The sequence below is a fragment of the Euleptes europaea genome, chromosome 9, assembly GCF_029931775.1.
Source record: "Euleptes europaea isolate rEulEur1 chromosome 9, rEulEur1.hap1, whole genome shotgun sequence".
Taxonomy (NCBI): Eukaryota; Metazoa; Chordata; class Lepidosauria; order Squamata; family Sphaerodactylidae; genus Euleptes; species Euleptes europaea.
The window spans coordinates 51,939,282-51,964,626 of record NC_079320.1 but is presented as its reverse complement, the minus strand read 5'-3'; the positions used below and the strand labels follow the sequence as shown (position 1 = coordinate 51,964,626).

Here is a 25,345-nt window from a genome sequence, read left to right as displayed (position 1 = left end):
CTCTTAGGGTATATTTTGGCATACCTCTTGTGGCTGCTGACACCATTTTAGAAGCAGTTGTAGTTTTAAAAATATTGTTGCAAGGCCCTGATCTGGATTGGGCACATGGCACAGCAGGACCCAGGAGCTTTTGTTCCCCCCTGCACTTTTTGAAGTGCAGAAACAGCCATTTGGGGGGGGGGGCTGCAACTGAAAGAATGCAGGGAGGGGAACTAGAACTCCTGGGGCTGCCACGCCACATGCCCAATCCAGACTGGGGCCTTGAGGCAATTTTTAAAGAACTATAACTGCTTCTACAATGGTTTCAGCAGCCATGGGATGGACCCATGAATGCTGCCACTTGTAGTTTGGCTCCGAGTTTCCAGAACCAGTCTTCGTTGGCTGTCTAATTTGATTTTCTGTGTCGGATTGTAGCTGAAGTGTTAATCTGACTTTGACTATTTCTATATTAATTATGTACCCGATCCCAGAGTGCGGATCAAAAAAGCCTGCACACTCAAGCCTAGGACATACAAGGGAGATATTTCTTAGGGTTTTTTTTGTTTTTTTTTAAGGATGGGTTAAAAGTTTTAAAATGCAAAAATCTCATGGGATAACCTCATATGATCTCAGCAGCCATTTTGAGTGGCTAGGTAATGCTAAATGGTTGGTGTCTTTTCACTGTAAAACTGCAGGTGTGTGTTGGTGGAGGAGTGGGTAAGCAAGAAGGACAAGAAAGATGGAGGAATGTAGCTAGAGGGAGGAAAGAAGAGAGGGGGAATGTGGGCTGGAGGGTGGTAAGGAAGTAGGTAAAGGGGAAAATCTGCAACAGGAAGGGAAGGAAGGAGTTGGGAGAACTGAGAAGGATATTTGGGAGAAGGACCCAAATATAGGGGATAGGTTGTTTGGGCTTCCAGAAGAAGGAAAGGGGGAAACCTGAAGCCGGGGGGGGGGGTCAGAGGGGGGAGAGGAGATATTGCCCCTGATTGTTGTGGTTGAATTGTTATATTTCTAAATAAAACTGTCTTTTTATATGTTAATATTTACAATATATTATTCTTAGGGTTTGATTTGGATATAGGAACAAAAATTAAAAGAGATTATGAACTTTTGTGGAAACACATTACAACACTGATAGGAACATGCAGTATTGGAGATTCTTTTCCTCTACGTACAACTCCTAAACATTTTCTTGAAAAGAAGGGTTTAACTAGCAAAGGTAACATCTTTCATAGCTACTTTGCCACATCATTATATCAATTGACTGGATGCTGGGTAGCTTGGGTATTTGATACTACTATGCTGCCATATGCTACTATGCTGACTCTGGAGTTACTTTGAAGCTACTGCATTTTTAATTAATTTAAAAGAATCTCTATGTATATATTATTATGATTGCTCCATTTCAGCACAGTTATTTTGGTTGCATGTTTGTGATGGTTCACCAGTCCCTATAGCATTCACCTAGTCTTTTTTTCTTTAGAGAAAAGAGTGAATTGTAATAAATAACATCAAGTTGCTGTTGCCAGCATAAACGTAACACTGGATGCTAGTCTTACTTTCTATTTATATTTTAACTATAGTTTATATTTTAACTAGCTACATGTGTCATATTTGTACAAGCAATTTTTGCCAATACATTTTTTTTAATTGTTCAATATGTTCAAAAACAATATTTCATTTTTCTTGGTAAAGGCAAGGAATCCAAAAAGACATTTCCCAATCCAGGACTTATACCAGTTAAAAATACCTTAGTGGATAAATTTACTGGAGACATTTTAACTGACCTGCCGTTTTTGAAAAGGTATCTCTTACTTTGATTTTTATTAATATATATAGAATAAGATCATTATGTACAACAGCTTTATTACATCAGAAACATGGACTGCTTGCATCAAGAATGAAAAAGTATGCAAGGTATAAAACATGTAGAAACAGTATCTAAAATATTTAAAATTTGACCTGTAGATCAGATCAAAATAATGTACAATTATGATAATACACATATTTACAGAAAAAGAAGAGTTGGTTTCTATATACAAACTTTCTCTACCACTTAAGGGAGAATCAAGGGACAAGTTGCATCGCCCTCAGTGAGTCCTAATGTTACGTTGAGATAACTCCTCTCTGTAGAGAGCACCAATCACCAGGAATGGCTGGGTATCTGTCAACATAACAGTCCACCATTTCTCAAAATAGTGGCACCTGGGGTTTGGAAGAATACTTCATGGGTTCTGAAAGCCCTTTGTATAGAAACATAATGAGACCTTGCACACACCCATTAAGATAATGTGAAAACAAAGTTCTCTCCATTTTCAAGGAATGGGGGCAAGGTGCCAACCTGGACAGCATAAGTGGCATGGCCAGCAGTGGCCATGCCACTTACACCGGCACCGTCTTTTCCTAGCGTCCAAAGAACTTTCGCCCTTTCAGGTCAGGAATGGGCTGTAAGTAATTTAAATATCATAATATATTAACTATATATTCTTTTTGTTTCATAGTGATGATCCAGTGGTTGTTTCATTAAAAAAACAGAAAGATTTTGATGAACGTCTGCACTGGCATTCAAGAAGACCTCTCAGTGATGATTATGAAAGGACCAAGGGACAGTTAGATGGTAAAAATAAAAATTCTTCCTTCAGTGTAGATCTTGCTTGCATCAGTGTACCTACAGAACTTTTGCATGTGAGGGCTGGACCATTTTTTTCTAGGAAAGCGATCACAATGGGTAGCCGTGTTACTCTGTCAACAGCAGTAGAAAAGAACACGTTTCCAGTAGCACCTTATAGACTAACACAATTTCTGGCAGGGTATGAGTTCTCGTGAGACACAGATAAATTGTGAGTACATCTGTCCTAAGGATTGGCTTCCCCCAGGGCCGGATTTAGGTTTGATGAGGCCTTAAACTATTGAAGGTAATGGGGCCCTTTATATGTCCAGCTGTCCTTTGTCAACAACAAATTGTTGCTGTTTTTTGTGTTGAATATATGGTAATTTATGGACATAATAGGTATCTAAAGCCATTTGCACATAACGAAATACGTATTTTATCAAAGTAATTATTGAACTGAAATACAATTAAGAAGAATTATATTAATAGTGAAATAATTATTAAGTTCTATCTTAAAATGATTTTTTATTCATAACAAACTTAATAATGCAAACACATTGGCATTTGGCAAAAACAAAAGTTCCTTTAGAAACACAATTTACAAAGACTCATAATCTAGTCTCTCGAAACTTGCTATAACATGGAATAATAATAGGTGTACATATATGATGCAAACTACTAATAATTATAAATAGCTTTATTAATATGAAATTAAGTAGTCCACACTGTTCATTAGGATAGCAGACCTTTGTACCCTGTTACACTTAGTGAGTGTAAAATATGGTATTGATGATCTAAATTACAATACTTCTTACCTTAGCCAAAGCAAAGTCACTGATGATAACATCAAATGATAAACTGCGTAGCTTGTCACTTTTTTGCACATGAGGCTGAGGTGACATAATTTATCTTGAGACAGTGTTCTAAATTCATTTTTTATCCTCTTCAGCTGAGAAAAAGATCGTTCTCCATGGCAATTTGCAATCATCATACAAAGGAACATTATCAGAATTGCTTCTACATTAGGAATGCTGATTGGACATGGTCATTAAATATTACTTGGTACAGATCCTGATGTGTCAGATTATCATGTTCATGGCTTTGACTATGTCTAACATATTGATGAAAATGCTTGAGTTCTCCAACAAGGTTCATGTCCACATCTTCAGGATATGTTTGGCTTAAAGCATTAACTTCTCGAATCTCCTCTTCTGTAGCATCTAATTTTGTTAAGAATGAAATTTTTTTTGCAGCGCCATTGTATACTGATGCCCTTTGTGCCAGATTTGATTCTAATGCATCCATCACAGGTATAAATGCTTTGATTCTGAACTTGTCTCTTGGCTCAAGGTTCTCTAAAGCTTCATCTTCATCTTCAGCTATATGCCTCCTTCTGCTTTTCTTGTAATCAACATCAGGCAATTTGTCCTTTGACTGTTCTTCAAAATGATCAAAAAGATCTCTGGAACCTTTAACAAAATTAGAAAGTGAAGCATACAATTTACTACATACATCTAGGCTAATTTTGGAGTCTTGCAGTGACTGACTAGACTTGTGAAATTCATCCAGCAAATAACTCCACAAATATAACATTACCATAAATTCAAGTTCCTCCATTTTATTCAAAATGTTTCTGGCTTGATTTCTTGTTTCACCCTTCTCTGTGGTATCAATATGCAGCTGATGCAATGCAGAAATTATTCCATCATAACTGTCAAGTATTGCACTTGTCAAGTATTGCACAAGGAGCCCCGTGGCGCAGAGTGTTAAGCTGCAGTACTGCAGTCAAAAGCTCTGCTCACGACCTGAGTTCGATCCCGATGGAAGTCGGTTTCAGGTAGCCGGCTCAAGGTTGACTCAGCCTTCCAGCCTTCCGAGGTTGGTGAAATGAGTACACAGCTTGCTGGGGGTAAAGGGAAGATGACTGGGGAAGGCACTGGCAAACCACCCCGTAAACAAAGTCTGCCTTGGAAACGTTGGGATGTGACGTCACCCCATGGGTCAGGAATGACCCGGTGCTTGCACAGGGGACCTTTACCTTTTTATTGCACTTGTGGCCCTTGAATGAGCTTCCCATCTAGTCTTTGACAAAGACTTTGGAACTTTTGAATCTTCTTTGAAGAATGACAACAGCACTGCCCATCTATGTCTAGATGATGAAAAGAAATCATATATTTCTTGAACAATTCCAAAAAAGTTTACTGCATCGAAGCAACAGTTAACTGCTGCTCTACCAACAAGATTCAAGGAATGACCTGCACATGGAATATACATAGCATACTTATTAATCTTCAATATTATTTCTTGCATACCCTTGTATTTGCCAGACATATTGGCAGCATTATCATATGACTGGCCTCAACACTTACTAAAATCTATTTTGCATTCATTTGTAAGGTAGTCATGCACCATCTTAGCCATACTTTCCCCTGTGTGGCTACCCATCTCTAGGAAGGTTAGAAAACGTTCAATAGGGAGCCCATCATCTGGTGAGACATACCTTACAATAACAGTGAGCTGATCAACATGGGACAGGTCTGGAGTGGAATCTACAGATAAACTGAAGTACCCTGCAGTTTTTAAATAATCCAAAATTGATTCTCTTACTTTAAATGCCATCATTTGGATGAATTCATCACATATTTTTTTAGAAAGATAGGATGTGACACCTGATCCTCAATTGTTGAGCCATAGTTTCTTCTTGTAAGATATGCTACTGAAGCTGTTCTATGGTCTGAAGAGTTTTCATGACTTTGAACTAAATAGGTGTTGCGCCAATCAGAAAATCCATCTGATGATAATCGTGTGGAAGAATTTGAAAAGAGTTTGTACACAAAACAGTATACACGACCAGTTTCTGGTGAATATACTAACCATTCTCTGCAGTATTTTTCACCATTAGCCTGTTTGGGATAGAACAAGCTCTTTGAACAATATCTGTCTTGGTTTGTAAAAGACCTCTTTGACTTTTCAAATGAACCATCTGAGTGATGACACTCTGACGGACCTTTTTCTACCCAGTATACAATGTCATCTTTGCTTAAATCACCCCATAGCCCAACATCATTCTGTTTGTATTTTGATGTTGAATCTTCTGTGCTTGTACTACTCTCTGGTTGGTCAATCTGAATATTTCTTGCTTCAGTCATTGAAGCAGATTCTATAGAACTAGATGTACCAGGTTCTGTATCAGGAATGGGACGAATATCACATCACTGACTCACTGTGGTATAGGCTTTGGATTTATCAGGCCCTTATCTGTCTTTGTAAAGAAGCTATCTAATTTTGGTAATTTGCTATGCTCTTCTTCAGCTTTCTGCTTCTCCTTCCTCTTTTGAGCTCCACTTTTGTAACTTCTGGTTGACATTTTGGAAAATGTAAGAAAAATTATATATATTATAATATAATATTTATATATAGCAAGTGGGGGTAATAGGGAACTGAGCTAGTAAATAATAATATAGGCCTACTACTACATAATAAAGATTAATATTTTTCTAAAGTAATTTTATAATGGGATCAAAATAAATGATGTATTACATGAAATCAGTCAGTAGGCATAAGACTCATACCCTTAGTCTATGCTGCCTGATCATCAGTCTACAAGCACTCTTTAATATTAGATAACAGGTACAACAGCTTGACCTACATTCAATTGTGCTGCACTGTAGTCTGTAGCTGCATGCTACATGTTGCCATGCAACCAGTCCTTGCAGAATGTAGGCACCCTATATATAGAAATGAGCAAACTAGTGATATTTTAAGGAGCAGGCTAGCAGGCTGGACCCATTACTTACAGCATAGGAGCCTAAACAACACAAAACACTGTTGTTGTATGTAGGTTTTATGTTATTTGTTTTTTATCTTATATTTTGGAAATGTACATCCAGTTTTTTTTCCTTTAAATTTTTTTGGGGGCCCCAAGAGAGTGGGCCCCTAAGCTATAGGTTGTTTAGCTTATACGTAAATCCGGCACTGGCTTCCCCACATGCCAGTCACTGTCAGCTATATTCCAGGGATTCATTACCACCACCACCTTCTATTAATCCCAGCAGTCTTTATGGTCATTATGAGAATAATGTTCCACAGTAACAGCAAATGCTAAACATGGTGCTCATGCATTCTCCCCAATGAACCTGCTTGGGGACATAAAGTAACTGAGCCAATACTTAAACATGAGTACTAGGAACTTTCATGGAAAATTCTAAATAATATCACCTTGTAAATAATACCCTATTAAGCTTCTGCTAAAGGGGCAGGGCATTTTTTCTCCAGACTGTTGGCAACCTTAACAGCAGTGTTAGAAATATGCTGCACCAACATTTGTTCTCTCTTGGGTGTTTGGGTAAAATGGCCCCTTTGTGTTAAGTGTGCATTCCTTTGGGGTTCAAACCCCAAAATCCTCTCCTACCACCAAAGTCCTCTAAGCTGGCATGAGAATTACACTGACCTGGTGGTGGCATATCTTCAGATAGTCCAGTATAGTTTTGAGGTACACTGCTTAGTATTATCTTGGGGATACACAGTTGTAGAGTTTGGGTGGCATCCTAAACCATTCAGAGAGAGGACCTAAGATTATGCAGTAAAATGTTTAATAGTATCATATCTCACAGTCTACCCATCTGTTTCCAGGCACAATTAAAAGTGCTCATTATTACCTTTAATGGCTTGAGACCAGTATACCTGAATGACTGTGTCCTGACTATTTGTCCATCATGCCTCTCAAGCCCTATTATTTGTGCCCATGCCTTCTGAGGTGAGGTGATTAGGGTGGCAACCAGAGAAAAGGCATTTTTTTTGTGGTGGCACCTTGCCTTTGGAATTCCTTTTTCTTTGAGACTTGCCCACTACCTACTTTACTGTCTTTTAGATGTGAACCCAAAACATACCTTTTCACTCAGGCTTTTAATTAGGGGACTAATCTTTCCAGCTGTTTTATGGTCTACTTGAGGTCCGAGATCTATTGTATGGACAGTTTTATTCTGTTTTTATGTCACTGGGCTTGTTGTTTTCATATTGGTAATTTATTGGTTTAGTTGTAAGTAGGGGTGTTCACCAATTTTTTTTCTGGTATTTTGCAAGATCAGGTTTAATAGACCAGGAATTAAAAAAAAAAAAACTGAAAAAAGCTGAATACTTAATTCGGTTTTTTCCAGTTATTTGAAAAATTCAGGTTAATAAATCCAAACCTGATAAATACGGTGCAGTTCTGCATCCTTCTGCAGCCGATCTCCAGGCAAAATTCAGCAGTGAAGAACTGAAGGAGAATAGTAGGAGATTGGGGAATATGAATTGGAGCCACAAAACAGAGGCATTGGATCTCACAGAAGTCTAGCTGAGAACGCAATCTAGAGATGTAATGTTACAAGGATTGGGGCTACATGTGTATGACTCCCATCAATGTTTCTTGTTTGAGCAGCCAAAGACCCAAGGGCTCTGCGAAACAAACAAAAATTCCAAACATATCAGCGTTTTTATGGGCAATCACTGGAAGGTATCAATTCAAAAACAATTGTTACTCAGCCATATAGCCCAAAGAAGGCTTATGTTGATCCCAGGAAGAGCAAGCAAACACATGTAAGTCTCTCTATGTATGTATTCATTATCAATGGTTTTATGTTGACTTTTCAACTTTTAGCTGTCCTGTTTATTTCCTTAATATATGCGTACTGATAATAACTTAAGTGGATTTTAACTTAAGTACTATATTCCAGCATGAGCTTGTTGAGGCAGTGCTCATGTTTACTAAAAACTAAAATGCATAGAGCTGAAATTTAAGTAAGCTCTGACTCACAAAAGCTCATTTTGAAATAATTTTTTTGTTATTCTTTAAGGCCTATCCCACCTCCTGGGGAATTTTGCTAAAACAGTCTGCCACCCCTCTGATTTTAACTTCTGTCTGTAACTTGACACTCTTTGTGCTCTTTCTCTTTGTAAGCAGATACTGTACCACAGAGCCATGGCCTCTCCCCAGGTACCTGTATATTTAGTAAATAGTAATATTTTGGTTACTATTAGTTCAGGTATTTCTGAGTGCTATAGGTAGTTGTTGTAAGTGAGCTCTGGCCTTTTGGATGTATTGAGCTCTATATACCAATGTCAGTTTGTCTACCAATCTTCTGGCCTTGGTCTACAACCAAGGTTAGATTAGGCTTATAAGGTCCCTCTTTGCCACCGGCAGGAGGTTTTTGGGGTGGAGCCTGAAGAGGGCAGGGTTTGGGGAGGGGAGGGATTTCAATGCCATAGAGTTCAATTGCCAAAGTGGCCATTTTTCTCCAGGTGATCTGATCTCTATCGGCTGGAGATCAGTTGAATTAGCAGGAGATCTCCTTCTACTACCTGGCAGTTGGCAACCCTCGGTTAGATACTTGCTCTGTCATTTTTTAAAAAACAACCCTACCAAAACAGCCTTTTCCTTACAGAGCTAAAATACAGCAAAAGCAGTTGGACTGATGTTATGTTATTCTCTTTGGTCACAGAAGACAAAAGCAGAAATGATAGTTGAGGAAAATCAGAAAAGAAGGCAAGCTGAAGAAAGCAAAAAAGAAGAGCGTCGTTGGGCTACACTTTCAGTGACAGTTGAAGAAAAAATTAAAGAAAATGTGACCTCTGGCATGAAGTATCTACAGGAATTTCTGAAAAACTGTCGAAGTGCATCTGTGAAATGTACCGCTGAGATGGCAGCACTGAATGTTTGTTTTGGCATGTGGATGGAATGCTGTGATAAAGGTATGAGAATGTATAACATGCTGTTGTTTTGAAGAAGACCTTATACACGTAAACAAGTATATTTTGATGGGATCCAGGTGAGACTCTGGCTGGTCTGTGAGTACATATCATGTAGGGTTGCCAACCTTCAGGTAGTAGCTGGAGCTCTCCTGCTGTTACAACCGATCTCCAGCCGATAGAGATTGGTTCACCTGGAGAAAATGGCCACTTTGGCAATTGGACTCTGTGGCATTGAAGTCCCTCCCCTTCCCAAACCCTGGTCTCCTTAGGCTCTGCCCCCAAATCCTCCCACCGGTAGCGAAGAGGGACCTGGCAACCCTAATATCATGGTATGGTCTGTTTATGTCATTTTAGTAGTATAATAGGCATCTTTTTTTGAGCCTCATATAATTGTTCATATATGTATATGGGAGTGTGTGTATAACAAGGTATTGGGCCTGGAGAAATTATGCTTGAGCTTTTGTAGGAAGCTTTGACATTAAAATATTTTTAAAAAATAATTATATAATTGTAATATACAACAATTGTGGACACATTTGGATCATGTGTTACCCGTACTTGAAAAATACATAGATGAAGATACTGATGGAATGAGGGAATAGTGTGGAGATTTGAGTACAGAGCTTAGTTTAACTAAGACTCACCAGAATGCAGTTTTTGGATATGATGCAAATCAAAGAATATGAATAGATCTGGCTTTTTTACCACTGAGTAATTATAGCCAGGGCTTTTCTGCACTTTTGATTTACTCCTGATTTTCTTGGGAGTCAATCCACAAGCATTGGAATCAGTTTTTTCCATTGGTGGCATCACAGCACTCTCCCCCTTTTAAAAATGTCATTAAAATATCAGTATATCACTGGAGCATTGTAACAATAGGCTTAGCAGGTTCTCTAAATTGCCAGTATTCATTAAAAAAAGTAAGTCTCTGATCTTAGAATTTGTAGATCATAAACTGATTTTACGTGAATATCATAATGCAGTAATAATCAAGCCAGATCAAGTAAGAGTAATGAAAGTAAGTCTTTCTGGTATTCTCTTTTAACTGGAGACTAAATAATAATCTCATTTATGCTATTTAAGTAAAAAACAAGATATGAGAGGAGTTGCAAAAATTTTTTTGAGATCAATACAACAGTGAGTATGTTTGATTTAGTAATCTGGAAAACTAGTACGGCTTTTATAAGAAGGCTGTTTCTTAATATGGCTTATTAGAAAAAGAAATGGGAAAAGGAAAGAGCTGCCTGTTCAGAGAGTATTTGGTTACTGGAAAAGAGAAATAACATAGATCTTTGATAACATTATAAGAGTTAAATGCATAAAGAAGGAAATTAAATATGGGGAGAATCCAGAAAAATATGTCATTTGTGCTTCCCCCCCCCCTCTAGGTAAAATCTCCACAAATTTAGACGAAGCAGTTGAAGTTATGAGAATTATCCACTCAATGCTTATAAAGTATGATGATTTATTAAAGGAGACTGATTTCCAACAGATTGGCAAATACCTTAGGGCCCTTGGATTTGACAACTTGGCAGCTACTTTAAAGTACCTCAAGGTAAAATGTATAATTATGGTACTGTTTGCATGTAAATGTATTTCAGTTAGATTTTCTGAAGCAAGCTGCTCCGGTTGAAAAAAACTTTAGCTGTAATATGGCAAATCTGTGATGGTCTCCTTACAAGTTAGCTGCCTGTTTGCATTTCTTAACAATTATGACACAATACGGAAGTACTAAAATGATGATGTGTAGTTTGTGGTCCACTTCTATTAGCATAAAGGTTACTGGAAGGTTTTTTTTGTTTTGTTTTTTAAATTGCAGTTGACTGCTGGGCAGAGAAAACTGCATTGTGTCCAAAGTGCTGTTTCTGCTTGTACACTGCATGGTGCTAGCACTGCACTATTGGTGTAAACTTTTCAATTAAATAAGGTTTATAGAATGGTAGTTCAAAGTGGGAGACAGTAGCAAACATGATTACACATGGATCATGCCATATTGGGTGCTATGCGTTATGGACAGTGGTCCTTGCAACAGTAGTCACAGGAAATGAACTCTGCTAACATTTCTTTGGATAAATGCTGGCATTTATTGTATTATGGGAAAGAAAAATATTAATTTTTAAAGATGCAGCTAGATTGAATTCTCTGCTTCCAGGATTCTGAAGATGAGAGAAAGAAGCTGAAAAAGAAGCTTTCAAAATACGCTGTTGGCATCGGGTCTTCTCGGTTTCAGTTACAGTATATGGGTCACTATCTCATACGGGAAGAGAGAAATGATCCTGATCCCAGAGTGCAACATTTTATTCCAGATACATGGCAGGTAGAAAACACATACCAAACGGAATTATCCTATTTTTATGAAAAAGTTACTTCAAAGAGTTTATATTAAAAACATGGACACAGGTTAGGGTTGACAGTGTAGTTCTAGACCTCTTTTGTTAGTTGGATTTTTCTTTTGTTTGTCCTTGGCATAAAACTCTGAGTTATATGTCATTGCATTGTTTTTAGAAGCTTGGGCTGATGCTTCAGTTTAAGGGGAAAGCTGGTGAGAAGGGGAAAGTCCCATTCCCCTCATCTCCTTTTCACATAGAAAATTTTCCCCTCAAGCTCTTTTACTTCTGATGGGAAGAAGATACAGATATCTACACAAGGGTGAAAGCAGTTTGGTGGGGGCGAATTTGGTAAGAAATTGCCTGATAAGAATGGTTACCCATGACATTGATAACTACTGCTTTTTGTAAGACCTACAAGAATAATGCTTTACATTTATATCCCAGCGTTTCACCAATGATATCAAGGGGACATCCATGTATGGAGTCATCCCATTTTTCTTCACAATAATCCTGTGAGGTAGGAGAGAAAGAAATACTGGCCCGGGTTCACCCATTAAGTATTCACATTAAGTATTCACAGCCAGAGTCTCAATTTGGGCTTCATAGAGGCATCTGGTTGGCCATTTTGAGAACAGACTGCTGGACGTGATGGGCCTTGGTCTGATCCAGCATGGCTTTTCTTATGTTCTTAGTTCTTAAGCCAGGTCTCAGGGACAAACTGTACAATATGGTTTCAAATGAGTTGGGTCTGGAATTTTCAAGAGGCAAATAACTCCCTCACAATGCCATTTCAGTTTAGGAAAATGGTATGGGGGGGGGGGGAGGCAGGAGCCCTTCCTCTCCCCGTGCCAAATTAGGCCCCTGAAGACTTTTAAAATATTGTTCCCTTCAGCTGCTGGGAGGCTTCAGGGTATCATGTAGGTTGGCCCTCAGTGATTATTTCTGATTATCTTATTTGTGAGAAAACGTAATGAATATCCCCATCATAAATATCTATACACTTGTATTTGGTGTGCATAGCAACTAATACTTCCTATTATGGATATTTATGAAAAATTTGTCTGTGTACATTTGTATATAAAAGTGATGATGATAAATTTACAGTAAACTGTGATCGTGTAAATAAGAGTTTCTTCACATGTTATCATACTATTCTTTATCTGTAGAGAGAGCTACTTGACGTTGTGGATAATAATGAATCTGCAATAATTGTTGCTCCTACATCATCAGGAAAAACATATGCCTCTTACTATTGCATGGAGAAAATCCTGAGAGACAGTGATGATGGTGTGGTTGTGTATGTTGCTCCTACAAAGGTGGGAAACAGCTAATGAATTTATGTCATTTGAAATTCCTCTCAAATTGTATAATTTACATTTGAAATGTGTGGGGAAAGGCATCATTGTATTACTTCTGAACTTCTGAAATCCTGAACTTCTTACTGAAGTTCACAGAAATAACTGATAGTCCTAAACCCCATGCAGAATAATTTGCTTTCTTTTATTATAAAATATTCATTCTGACTAACCTGAATCTGACCAAACCATGTTGGGCTTGTGGGTTTATTATAATTAAAGTAGAGAAATCATATGGTTTTTTTAATATTTTGAATTTAAATAAAGCTAAATGGCATGTTTTAAAATATATATACATATGTGTATTTTCTGGCAGTTTAGTATTCATGTCTTATGTTATTATTATGCTGCTTTCCCTAAATTCAGGCTCTTGTCAATCAAGTATGGGCAACCATATCCAATCGATTTAACAAAGTGCTGCCAGCCGGTATGACAGTGAGTGGTGTTTTCACTCGAGATTATCGCCATGATGCCTTGAATAGTCAGGTAAGTCCTATTGATTTGTTTATCCAATTAACAAATTTAATTAGTGTAGGCCTGGGAAGTACATTTTACAACTGGGCAGTGAAAGCAAGAATATATTTGTGTGCGATGTATTGTCAAAGCCTTTCCTCAAGTATGAAACTCTACCATTAAACTGATAAGTCCAAATTTTATTTTGATGTTAAGCTGTTATTAATAAGATATAATATTTATAAAACGTTGCATTTTGTTTCAGATACTGGTAACAGTTCCTCAGTGTTTAGAAATTTTACTTCTGTCACCTCATCGCCAAGAGTGGGCCAAACGGATAAAATATGTTATATTTGATGAGGTATATATATGCATTCTATTTAATGGAATCATAAGTTATCATTATTGCTGCTATCTGTATCTCTAGTATAACTAATCTCAAGATGGGTTTTGTAGATCTGGAAGTCAAACTGTGTAGATTGGACTTGATTTTCAGCAGTTCACATTGAGTTGTCATAAATTTGCAGTTTTTAGTCAAGAAATGAGTGAGAGGACCATGTGATTTTTAGTTCACTTCACCATGCATGTAATGTTTATTATGGTATAATAAATTATATATGAGAAGAAGGACACATGCACTCAAATCATCTTGCTCACCTACTCATGCTGAAGTTGACCTGATATCTGCATGAGTTCCTAGAAAAAGGTAGTCTGTTCCCAGTAGTCTGTTCCCTTGCACTCTTTGAAGAAAATTGACCTTGGAGAATGCGAGAGTGTTGCCTTGTAGTCTCTGCAGAAAGTTGGTCTGAAGAAAGTATTGTAATTTAAAAAAAAAAAGAATTCGAAGAAAATATTGTGATGTTCAAGATTATTCCATATAAGGCAGAGAGAAAGTCCAAGAAAAATAGACATTGAGTATCTTGCTGGAGCAGGAGACACAGGAGGTAATTGGTGAATCATCTGTGTCAGGTAAATGGGATGCAATCCTTCAAATTACACCATATTCCATGAGCCTTAAGGTTTGTTTGAAGGGAGAACTCCCCCTTTTCAACTGGATTCAACCTGCTCACCATCTCATGTTGGTCCCTGATTTGTTTTAGCTGTGCTCCTGCTTTTAACCTTCAGGTCTGCTCCGTCTTCATAACTTGATAAACATTTCTGCTTTTATTCACTTGGCCTTATCATCTGTCTTATTAATTGGCACATTCTTTCTCTTATCTCTTATTTGCACTATTTGCTCCTCTTGCTGTTTATTCTCACCCCACTCATGATCTTCTAGGGATTTTAGTCTATTTATTGTCACATCATTTGTAATCTCCCAGGAACTTCAGCCTTTTGACCTTTTCTCACTTTTATACTTCACACATACTGCCTGCTGTTCCAACACGTCTTTTAGTTATGTTCCAGTACACTTTTAGTGATGTTCCAGTATATTTTAGTCTGCATATCAAGTGGTAATAACAATTAATGGTAATTAATAAGTGGTTACTAGTTACAGAGTCATCCAAGACAAAGTACGTGGGTTGAAATCTGGGATGCAGTTGAAAAGGGATTAACCCTGCTGCTTGCATGTAGCTAGATCACCAGGAAAAGGGATCTGCACCCCAGTGGTGTCCCCAAGTGCAACCCATAATAGTCTCCCATATAAGTAAGTGGTTGCTATTCACTCTGATGGAGGAAAGTAACGGGCATCTGTTGTGGACACTGGTATGGTGAAGGCAAAATATGCCCCATAGAGCTGATATTCCTCTCCCCAAACAGCAGGTCTCTCACAGGTTGTATAGATAGCAAGTATGAAATGTGTGTCATACCATAATGTAGCATGTATGAAATCTGTGTCATACCATAATATATCAAGACAAGTACCAATGTAGCTATCATACAATATCCACATCTATGGCATTTTATTTTCTTCAGGTCCACTGTCTTGGAGGTGAAATTGGTGCAGAGGTTTGGGAGCATCTCTTGGTTATGATTCGATGTTCATTTTTGGCTCTTTCTGCAACTGTTAGCAACCCAGAACATCTCAAAGAGTAAGAACTGTGCAAAAATTGTGAGGTGAACTCATTTTTAAATTATGCTTTTGGAATTTTATATTGCATAGGTTCGGTCCTTTGTTCTTAACTGCAGCTTGATCTTCAGACATCAGTGAATGAGGACACTCACTTCTGTGAGTGATAAGCATCTTCTGCTGATTCCTGTAGATCAAGTAACAGGCTGTTCATTGGTGTGGCTTCTGTGCAGTCCCACATGGGTACTGCGCATGCGCAGGCCAGCCAAGGAGAACTTATGCTGGAAAGCTCTAGAATGTTCGGGCCACTCGTGCCCCCTCCCCGTCCGAGGCTCTTTGCGCCCAAGCGGTCATGTGATAGGGGAGGGGCGAGCGGCCGTCCCTCCAGTTCTTTCTTCGCCGCCGTGTGAGTAAGAACGATTTTTTGGTAAGCTCTTGATTTTGCGTCATATGGATGATATGATGGCTCTATTTAAAAAGTTTTCTTCGTGTGGCTACAAGATGTTGCAGTTAGATGAGCACGAGGAATGCATTTATTGTTTGGGGGAAGCTCATATCGCGGCGCCTGCAGGCATTGCAGGGTGCTCACTCATCGTTCCCGCCAGGACAGAGACCTTAAGCTCAAGGCTTATTTATATGAGCAATCCCTCGCTCCAGTCCCCGGAGCCCCTTCAAAAAAGTCCCCTTCTTCGTCTAAAAAGAAGGCGAAAAAATTGGATCTTCCAAACAAGCGACGTCCTCTTCGAAGAGTAAGGGGGTGCCTGATACACCTCCTCGTCAAGACGGGGATGCGCCTCACTCTTCACCCTCGACATTGAAGAAGAAGAAGTCAGCGTCGAAGGATGGTTCGACACTGAAGAAGGACTCGGTGCCGAAGAGTGCATCATTGCCTAAGGAGGGGTCGGCAACTAAGGAAGGATTGGTGTCAAAGAATCCCTCGACATCCTTTTCCCAACCGTCCTCGCTAAGGGGCGACTTACAGCTATCTCCCCTCCTGCCGGTGGAACGGAGCCCAGGCGACCGGCACCGCCGCTCTTCTAAGTCGGGTGAGACTTTTCTCCCTTCGCCCGCTTCGTCCAAGGGACGCCGCAGTCGCGCCCCTTCTAGAAGCAAGGATCCCAGGGATCGGGGACTCTCTATCTCCCCTAAGAGAAAACGGTCCCCTCGAGAGGACCTGATGTACTTCTCTCCTTCGGACCACGATGTTATAGTGATTCCAGATCTCCAGTCCGACTCCGAGTTATGCTCCCGACATTCGGCAGAGTCTCACCGTAGTGATTGCTACCGAGCCCGTCGGTACTGGGACCGGAGAGGCAACTGCTCATGCTGCCATTCCCCCCCTCCGCATCAGAGGGATAACCGGCGTCGAGACTCGCTGCAACACCGTGACTCACCCAAAGAGTCATCACGGCGCCGAGAAGCATCGCCACGTCGGAGTACCAAGCGGCACTGGTATTCATATTCCTCCAAAAGGAGCTGTGAGGATCGTCGATGACGAATGAGTCCGTCTCATTCGCGACACCGCGCTTCGACGTCGAGAGGCCGTTCCAGATCTCCAAGAGACAGGGGACCGAAAGCTTCAACGTCGAGTGCCTTGGTACCGAGAGAGACGGGGCGTCAGTCGAGGCAGGTCTTTCCCCCCGATCCTTCGGACTCTGAGGAGGACTCTAAGTTGTCCCATAGGGGTTCTGAGACCTCTTTCTGGCCTTTCCCTGATGATGTCGTCGGAGACCCTTTCCCGGTTTCTCCTTCAGAGGACATTAGGGGTTACAATGAGCAATTGGCCAGAATGGCCAAGGCCCTGGAACTTAAAGTTGATCCAACGCAGTCTAGAGAAGAGGACCCTATAATGGACGTCCTCTACTCCCCTGAGACAGAGCCTGTCGCCATTCCCATGGTGACGGGTATACGAGGTGTTGCCCTTACCAACTGGGCCAAGCCAGCTTCTTACCCCCCCATCCCTCAGAAGGTGGATAATTTCTATAAAGTTCAAGAAGGGGAATTCCCGTGTCTGTATCAACATCCCCCCAGTAGCTCTCTAGTAGCTGACACTCTTCCAGCCAGAGGGAAAGCGGGGTCCCATTCCTCTCCCTCCAATAAGGAGGGCAGGAAACTAGATCTGATGGGTCGGAGACTTTATTCGGCAGGCTCCTTAGGCCTAAGGGTAGCCAACCATAGTGCCTTGATGGGTCGCTACCAAATGTTGCTATGGAAGCATATTACTAATCTCTTCTCTGAAGTTACAGAGGAAAAGATTAAGGTAGCTAAGGCTATGCAGTCAGAAGGCTATAGGCTGGGCTGCCATCAACTTTATGCGGCAAGACAGGCTGCCGATGTTGCCAGCAAAACTTTAGCATTTAGTGTGGCACTCAGACGCTTCTCTTGGCTTCTCTAACTTACCACAAGAAGCCAAGAATAGGTTAGAGGACATGCCATTTGATGAATGGGCTCTTTTTAATCAGGCCTCGGATGAGTACCTGCATAAATACAAAAAGGACCGGGCCGTCGCGAAGTCTTTGGGTATCACAGCACCCACATCTTCAGCCCCAGCATTTCGGCCCAGATACAAGCCCAGACAAAATCCCTCTTTCTATAACAGGGGATACCGATTTACGCCCTACCAGTTTTCGAGCCAAAACCGCCAATCCTTTAATGCATTGGATCAAAGGCGGTTCCCTTCCAAGAAGAGGGGGAAACGGGGTGATAGATCCCCACAGGGCAAACCAAACCCCAAAAAGGGGGCACAATGACTAACCGCCCCACTTTTGGAGTTACCTTCCTTACGGTTCCTGAATAGACTGTTTGCATACTATTCAGAATGGTGCCTTATTTCGGCTGATCAATGGGTGTTGTCCATAATAAAGAAAGGTTATTTCTTGGAATGGCTTCATTGTCCTCCTTCTTTGCTCCCTCTGCCAAGGGATGCACAGGCTCCTCAGGTGTTGAAAGATGAGTTGCTCCAAAAGGGGGCAATCAGCCAAGTGCCAGTGGACCAGTGTGACAGAGGGTTTTACTCCCACTAATTTCTAATAGACAAGAAAGGGGATGGTAAGAGGCCCATTTTGGATCTCAAATGATTGAACAAGTTTATTCGTGTCAGACCCTTCCGAATGGTGTCAGTCCACGAGATTGGGACCCTGTTGAGCCCTGGGGCACTCTTTGCGGTGATGGACCTCAAGGATGCCTATTTTCACATCACCATTCATGAATCATGCAGGAAATTTATCCGCTTTTCCTGTGAAGGTGCCCAGTTTCAATACAATGTTTTGCCCTTCGGGTTGGCTACCGCCCCCGAGTGTTCACTAAATGTGTAGGGGAGGTAATCTGTTACCTGGCTCAGCAAGGAGTTGTTATATTCCCCTATCTGGACGACTGGTTGGTGGTTGGCTCTTCCCCCAGTGAGGTCAGACAGAGTGTCGATATCATCTTACGTCTCGTGGACAAATTGGGGCTAATTGTTAATGTGACTTAAGTCTAGGCTGGAACCCACGCAGACTGTTGAATTCATTGGGGTAGTGCTGGATTCCCAACAGGCCAAATTATTTCCACCCCTTCAGAGAGTAAGGGCAATTCAATCTATGGTAGAAGCCTTTCAAAGGAATCGCTTTCAGCGAGCTATTGGCGTCCAGAAGCTTTTGGGACTTATGGCTTCCACCACGGCAGTGGTACCACTGGCCAGGCTTAAGATGAGGCCTCTGCATTGTGGTTTTTGCAGCATTTCCAGCCAAATATGGATAAACAGGGCAAGATGCTCTCTATCCCTAGGGTGGTAATACGGTCCCTGAATTGGTGGGGTGGGGACTGCAGCCTGCTTACAGGGGTGCAATTCGAAGTGCCATCCCACGATGTTCAGCTGTTCACAGACGCTTCCCTGATGGGTTGGGGGGCGCATTGTGGCCACCTACAAATCAAGGGGAGGTGGTCCATGGAGGATGCCCAGCTGCATATTAACCTTTTGGAGCTCAGGGCTATAAGGTACGCTCTGGTTTCTTTCACAGGGACGCTGCAAGGAAAACGGATCCTGATCACGACAGACATCGTCGCAGAGTACTACATAAACAAACAGGGTGGTACAGGATCAAGACGGCTCTGCGAAGAGGCCATTTTCATTTGGGAGTGGGCGGTTCAACACCACACCTCTCTTACGGCCATTCATATTGCAGGACAGGCTACACGAGTGGTTATTAAACAATCACATTCTGGATCAGGTAGTGGCTCGTTGGGGTGCCCCCTCCGTGGACTTATTTGCAACTGAGGCAAACACAAAGTGCTCCATCTTCTGTTCAAGGGCTTCATGGGATCCACGATCGATAGGGGGTGCGTTTCAGATCCCGTGGACGGGGCAGTTGATGTACCCCTTTCCCTTAATCCCTCTCGTCCACAGAGTGGTAGGCAAACTGGCAACAGAAAAGGCCCGGGTGATCCTGATAGCCCCGTTCTGGTCAAAGAGGCCATGGTTTCCTCTGCTGTGGAAGCTGTTCCAGGGGCGGTTTTGGGAACTCCTGGTAGCCCCAGACATGATATTGATTGGCAACATGTGACATCACGACCCTGCTTTGCTCCACCTCACGGCGTGGCTCATCTAGTAGTGGGGGACATCCCCAGTGCAGTCACTGAGGTACTGGTAGCTGCTAGAAAACTTTCCACCAGACGTTCCTATAGTAGCAAGTGGAAGGGATTTGAGAGGTAGGCAGTGGACAAAGGTCTTAATCCAAGTTCCTGCCCTCTAGCTAGGGTGCTCGAGTATCTTTTATCCCTGAAGGTAAAGGGGCTGGCGAATTCATCAGTGAAAGTTTATTTAGCGGCTATTTTGTCGCTACATGAGGGAGTGGGGGGTTGGTCTCTGTTCTCCCACCCCTTGTGTAAACGGTTCCTAAAAGGTCTTAATAACATTTTCCCTCCGGTTAGGGCACCTCTACTACAGTGGAACCTTACCAGGGTACTGTCTCAACTAATGACCAAGCCGTTTGAGCCGCTATCCTCCTGTGCGTTGTACTACCTCAGCTACAAGGTAGCATTTCTGGTGGCCATTACGTCGGTCAGGAGGGTCAGTGACGTCTGCCCTGCGTCATGACCCGCCCTTTCTTAAGGTGTATACTGATAGGGTGGTCCTCTGTACTAGTGTGGATTTCCTTCCCAAGGTAGTTTCCACGCTCCATACTTCCCAGGACATAGTGCTGCCTACTTTCTTTCTGAACCCTCAAATGAATGAGGAAAGACGCTTGCACACGCTGGATGTAAGGAGGGCACTTTTATTTTATTTACACAGATCCAAGCAGTATCAGAAAGAGGATAATCTGTGTGTTTTTTTGGGCCAAAGAAGGGCCGTAAGGCCTTGTCCCAGACCATCTCCCGGTGGGTGACCAAGGCCATCTCCATAGCATATCAGGTGGTGGGCAAGGACTGCCCTCTGCATCTGAAAGCGCACTCCACCAGGGCAGTGGCGGCCTCGGCAGCATTCTTGGGTTCTGCTAGCCTGGTGGATATATGTCGGGCTGCGACTTGGTCCAGTCCAGCTACCTTTGTTCGCCATTATTCCATGGATGTGGGGGTTCGCTGCGACTCCTCCGTGGCAGTGTTGAATACAGTTCTGTAGGGAGTTAATAAACAAATTGTTAGTTGCAACCTTACTCCCGCCTCCTGTGTTTCATTAGCGTGCTATTCTCCCATGTGGGACTGCACAGAAGCCACGCCGATGAAAAACTGTTGCTTACCTGTAACTGTTGTTAATCTAGTGGTCTTCTGTGCAGGCACACATCCCTCCCACCATCCCCGCTGTGGGTTGCTCCTTTCTTCTAGGTCAATTCAGCGGTGGCGAAGTGGAGAACTGGAGGGACGGCCGCTCGCCCCTCCCCTATCACATGACCGCTTGGGCGCAAAGAGCCTTGGACGGGGAGGGGGCGCGAGCGGCCCGAACATTCTAGAGCTTTCCAGCATAAGTTCTCCTTGGCTGGCCTGCGCATGCGCAGTACCCATGTGTGCCTGCACAGAAGACCACTAGATGAACAACAGTTACAGGTAAGCAACACTGTTTTTCTTTTTGGTATGTTGGTAACTCTGTGTTGGCATCCATAATCTCTGAAGGGCCATTTTTTGTCTTCGTTCAGTGGGAAGGAAGCCCATGCATGCTACATTCAGACAGTGCATTTTACAAGTGGCGCATATAGCCCAGTCTGTCTCTTTCTCTCCTTCCCTCTCTTCTTGAATCTGCCTGTTTTATGTGAAATAGGTTAGAGTGGCTGGAGCCCAAGGTCATCCAGCAAGCTTCATGGCAGAGTGGGTAGTCTGAACCTCTGTCTCCATGGTCTAACACTCTAAATATTAATGGTTATCCTTCCTCTTTCTTCTCCTCTCTTCTTTTAAAGCTGGCTGCAGTCAGTAAAGAGGTACTGGCAACACACTGAAGCTAAACTAGCACAGAACTCCACAGCTGTTACGAAAGTGGCAAAAGGAAAGAAAGGTGTTGGAATGCAAAAGACATCATACAAGGTTAAATTAGGTATGTTCCCCAAACGGTATATATAACAACAAAGAGTCTGTAGTTGTACAATCCCATGAGGGTTTCAAAAGTATGTTAATATGCTAAATTTGTGTCAGGATGCATTTGACATTTTCAATAGACTTAATAATCTAAATATTATCAGATCGCTTATTTCTGATTATTCCGTTTTCAGTGACGTATGGAGAGAGATACAATGATTTAGAAAAATATGTATGTTCCCTGAAGGGTGATGACTTTGCTATTGATCACTATCATCCCTGCGCTGCGCTGACTGTAGACCATGTAAGTTGATAGCACTTAGACAAAAAAGTGACCTATAGCTTTATTAGAAAGTTAAGGTGTAGAAACAGAGTGAACTGAAGAAAAAAATGAATGTTCCTTTGCTTAAAAGGAAATCATGTCCTGTTTGAATTAACGACAGGGCAATGTTCAAGAATTCTTTTTTTTAGTATTAAATTAACAACAAAAGCCTTACTACTTTTCCAGATTGAGAAATATGGCTTCCCCTTGGACCTTTCACTGTCTCCTAGAGAATCTATTCTGTTGTACGACACCATGGTAAAAGTTAGAGCAAATTGGCCAGGGAAACACGTAAGTAAACATTACTTAGATATTGTTGCCTGTATGCAGACCAATTGTTATCTCACCAAAGGGGGAAGAGAGAGACAGAGAGGCTGTTTTGTTTATTTGAGGACATTTCAAATACACAATTGTAGTCAAATCTCTTTTTTTCTTTTCAGGAGCTGGATCCTGAGGAGTTTTTTAAAGACAAGATTATAATCACTAAGACAGAGGCAAGGCAGTATGAGAAACAATTGAAAAAAGAACTAGAGATGTGGATTAAACGTGGCCTCCAAAATAAGGTATTTCTTATTTAATCTACGTGGCTTCTATGCAGTCCCACATTAGGACTGTGCAAGCGCGCCATGGATAAGATTTGTCAGCTTCAGCAAAATCGAAATTGAGAGCGCTCCTCTCCCCCCAGGGCCATGTAGCCTTCCCGCCCAGTCACGTGACCAGGGGGAGGAGCGCTCTCCCCTCCAGTTCTCTTTCTGCCGCCATGGAGAGAGAACGTGTCTTAGCTTCGGCTTTGATAATGGAATAAAAAAAGGCTCCACTTTTCAAAACTTGCCACACTTGCTGTACTAAAATGGCGACTTTAGATGTTCACAAGGATTGCCTTCTCTGCCTGGGGGAAGGGCATATCCCTTCCACCTGCAAGAGCTGCTCTTAGCTCACACAAAGGGCACTAAGGCTCCGGACCGATCGCCTCACATCCCACCTCTACGCAGAGTCCCTTTACCTGAGCGCCGGCAAGGGGACCTCCAAAAGACCGGCTGGTCTTGAGACACGATCGTCCACTTCAGTGGAACCCGCGGAGAAAATTCCTCGTCGGGGAGCACAGAAAGAGAGTGGAGGTACGTCAAAAAAAACAGGATAAGTCCTCCACTGAATCTTCTAAGGCGACTAAGAGCTTCATTAAGCTGGCCAAATTCCTTGCCCCCGTCATGGAATACAGTCCCCAAAAATCTCCATCGGGATCTCCTCGACACAGATCACCATCCTGTGGTTCATCTCGGCGCCAATCGCATCCGGAATCGTCTCGGTACCGGTCCCTTCAACACCGAGCATCATTCAGATCTTCCCGGTACTGGTCGCGGTCGAAGCCTCCAGTGCGCATGCAGTCCTCCGTCATAGACGCCTCCTCACATCAGCCAGCATCAACGATTGTTTTGGAGGATATACCTCCGCATCAGTCCCTGGCTACCCCCTCTGCTTCTATTCAGAGCGGGCCCCAGGATGTTGAACAGCTCCCGACTCAGTTCCTTATGGGGTTGTATAAGGATGTGGTCCCCCCATCTCCAGACAAGCCATCGCCGTATACTGAAGTCAGCAAGGAGCCCAAGGCTGGAGCTCTGTCAGCAACCCTCCTGCCCTGACTGGCGGAGAAATTGGCACTGCTGCTTTTGCCCAAGTCGCGCTTGGGTCCAGCTCATCAGGGATCGGGCTCGCATAGCCATTCTGGGTCCCAATGAGTTGTTCGGAGTTGCTCCAAATCCCGGAACCGTTCCCCCTCTAGGCACCATTCGCCCTCTCATAAGTCGGGATCCTCTCGGCGCCGTTCATGGTCTCACCGTCGACACCGGTCAAGATCCCACCACCTGTCCTTCCACTGACGTCGGTCTAAATCCTACCGCTCCACATCTTGGAGCCGGTCCAACTCACGGTGCCGTCGTTACCGGCACCAACACTCTCGCCATCGGTCCAGCTTGAGTGCATCATCGAAATCCTATTCTGGATCTCGTCTCCATGGACAGAACCGCTACAACTGCTCATCCTCACATTCCCGGGGCCACAGGAGTCATTCGCCCTGTTATAGGCACAGACGCCGAGATGATTCCCTGTACCGACCATCAGCATCGAGAAGCCTCTCGAGACAGCATGCTGCCAGGGCAAGAGCCCCCTCTGGAGATTCCTTGAAGGTCTCCATCGGTTTTAAAGTTACTGGTCCACTTCGAGTCCGAAGCCATGGCAACGCAGGACTCTGATTTGGAATCCCGTACCTCGCAACCATCGCCTGAGGAATTTGTGGGGGATACTAAGGCAGCTTCCTTTCAGGGGGATGTGCATTTGTATGTGGAGCAGTAAATTCGCATGGCTAAGGCCCTGCACATAGATTTCTGCCCAGATGACTCTGAACCCATTGATTCCATTATGGACATCTTTCATTCCCCTGAGGCAGGTCCTGTTGCCCTCCCTATGGTGAAAAGTATCTTAGAGTTGGCCAATTCTAATTGGACCAAACCGGCTTTGGTTCCTTCCTCCTCTAAGAAAGTTGAGAACCTATATAAAATCCGCCGTGAAGGCAGTGAATTTTTATATCACCATCCTCCCCCGAATTCCATGGTAGTGGAAGCCCTCCCGGGCAAATACAGATCGGGGTCTCACTCCTCGCCCCAAGACAGGGAGGATCAGAAGCTAGACGCCTTGGCCAGGAAGGTCTACACTTCCAGTGCCCTCGCCCTGCGCATCTCTAATTTTACAGCCATTATGGCTAGGTACCAGTATGCCCTCTGGGAACGTAACACACACCAGATTAGTGCCCTGCCAGAGGATCAACGTCCATCGGCCAAAGCTGTCCAAAGTGAAGGCATGACCCTGGCTAGGCAACAACTGGCTGCATCACGGCATGTAGCCAACTCATCCAGCAAAGCCATGGCATCCTCTATAGTGTTGCTCAGGCATGCATGGCTCAGACAGTCTGTCCTTCCTTATGATATGCGGGCACGTATCGAGGACCTTCCCTTTGAGGGCACGTTGCTCTTTAGTGACCAGATGGATCCTTTCCTTGACCGCCTTAAAAAGAATAAAAAT

The 25,345-nt window shown here is 42.6% G+C and overlaps 1 protein-coding gene across 1 annotated transcript in view; it reads left to right on the top strand.

Moving 5' to 3' along the window:
• DDX60 (DExD/H-box helicase 60) overlaps positions 1–25,345 on the top strand; it is a 63,642-nt gene that overhangs the window by 13,029 nt on the left and 25,268 nt on the right. The window contains exons 9-23 of the mRNA XM_056855060.1: positions 1,043–1,198; positions 1,675–1,783; positions 2,481–2,596; positions 8,007–8,167; positions 9,070–9,319; positions 10,708–10,874; positions 11,472–11,636; positions 12,816–12,965; positions 13,371–13,490; positions 13,723–13,818; positions 15,375–15,490; positions 21,834–21,967; positions 22,143–22,252; positions 22,457–22,561; positions 22,711–22,833. Of these exons, the coding sequence (XP_056711038.1) occupies positions 1,043–1,198; positions 1,675–1,783; positions 2,481–2,596; positions 8,007–8,167; positions 9,070–9,319; positions 10,708–10,874; positions 11,472–11,636; positions 12,816–12,965; positions 13,371–13,490; positions 13,723–13,818; positions 15,375–15,490; positions 21,834–21,967; positions 22,143–22,252; positions 22,457–22,561; positions 22,711–22,833 (2,078 nt within the window). The remainder of the gene's footprint in view (positions 1–1,042; positions 1,199–1,674; positions 1,784–2,480; positions 2,597–8,006; positions 8,168–9,069; positions 9,320–10,707; positions 10,875–11,471; positions 11,637–12,815; positions 12,966–13,370; positions 13,491–13,722; positions 13,819–15,374; positions 15,491–21,833; positions 21,968–22,142; positions 22,253–22,456; positions 22,562–22,710; positions 22,834–25,345) is intronic.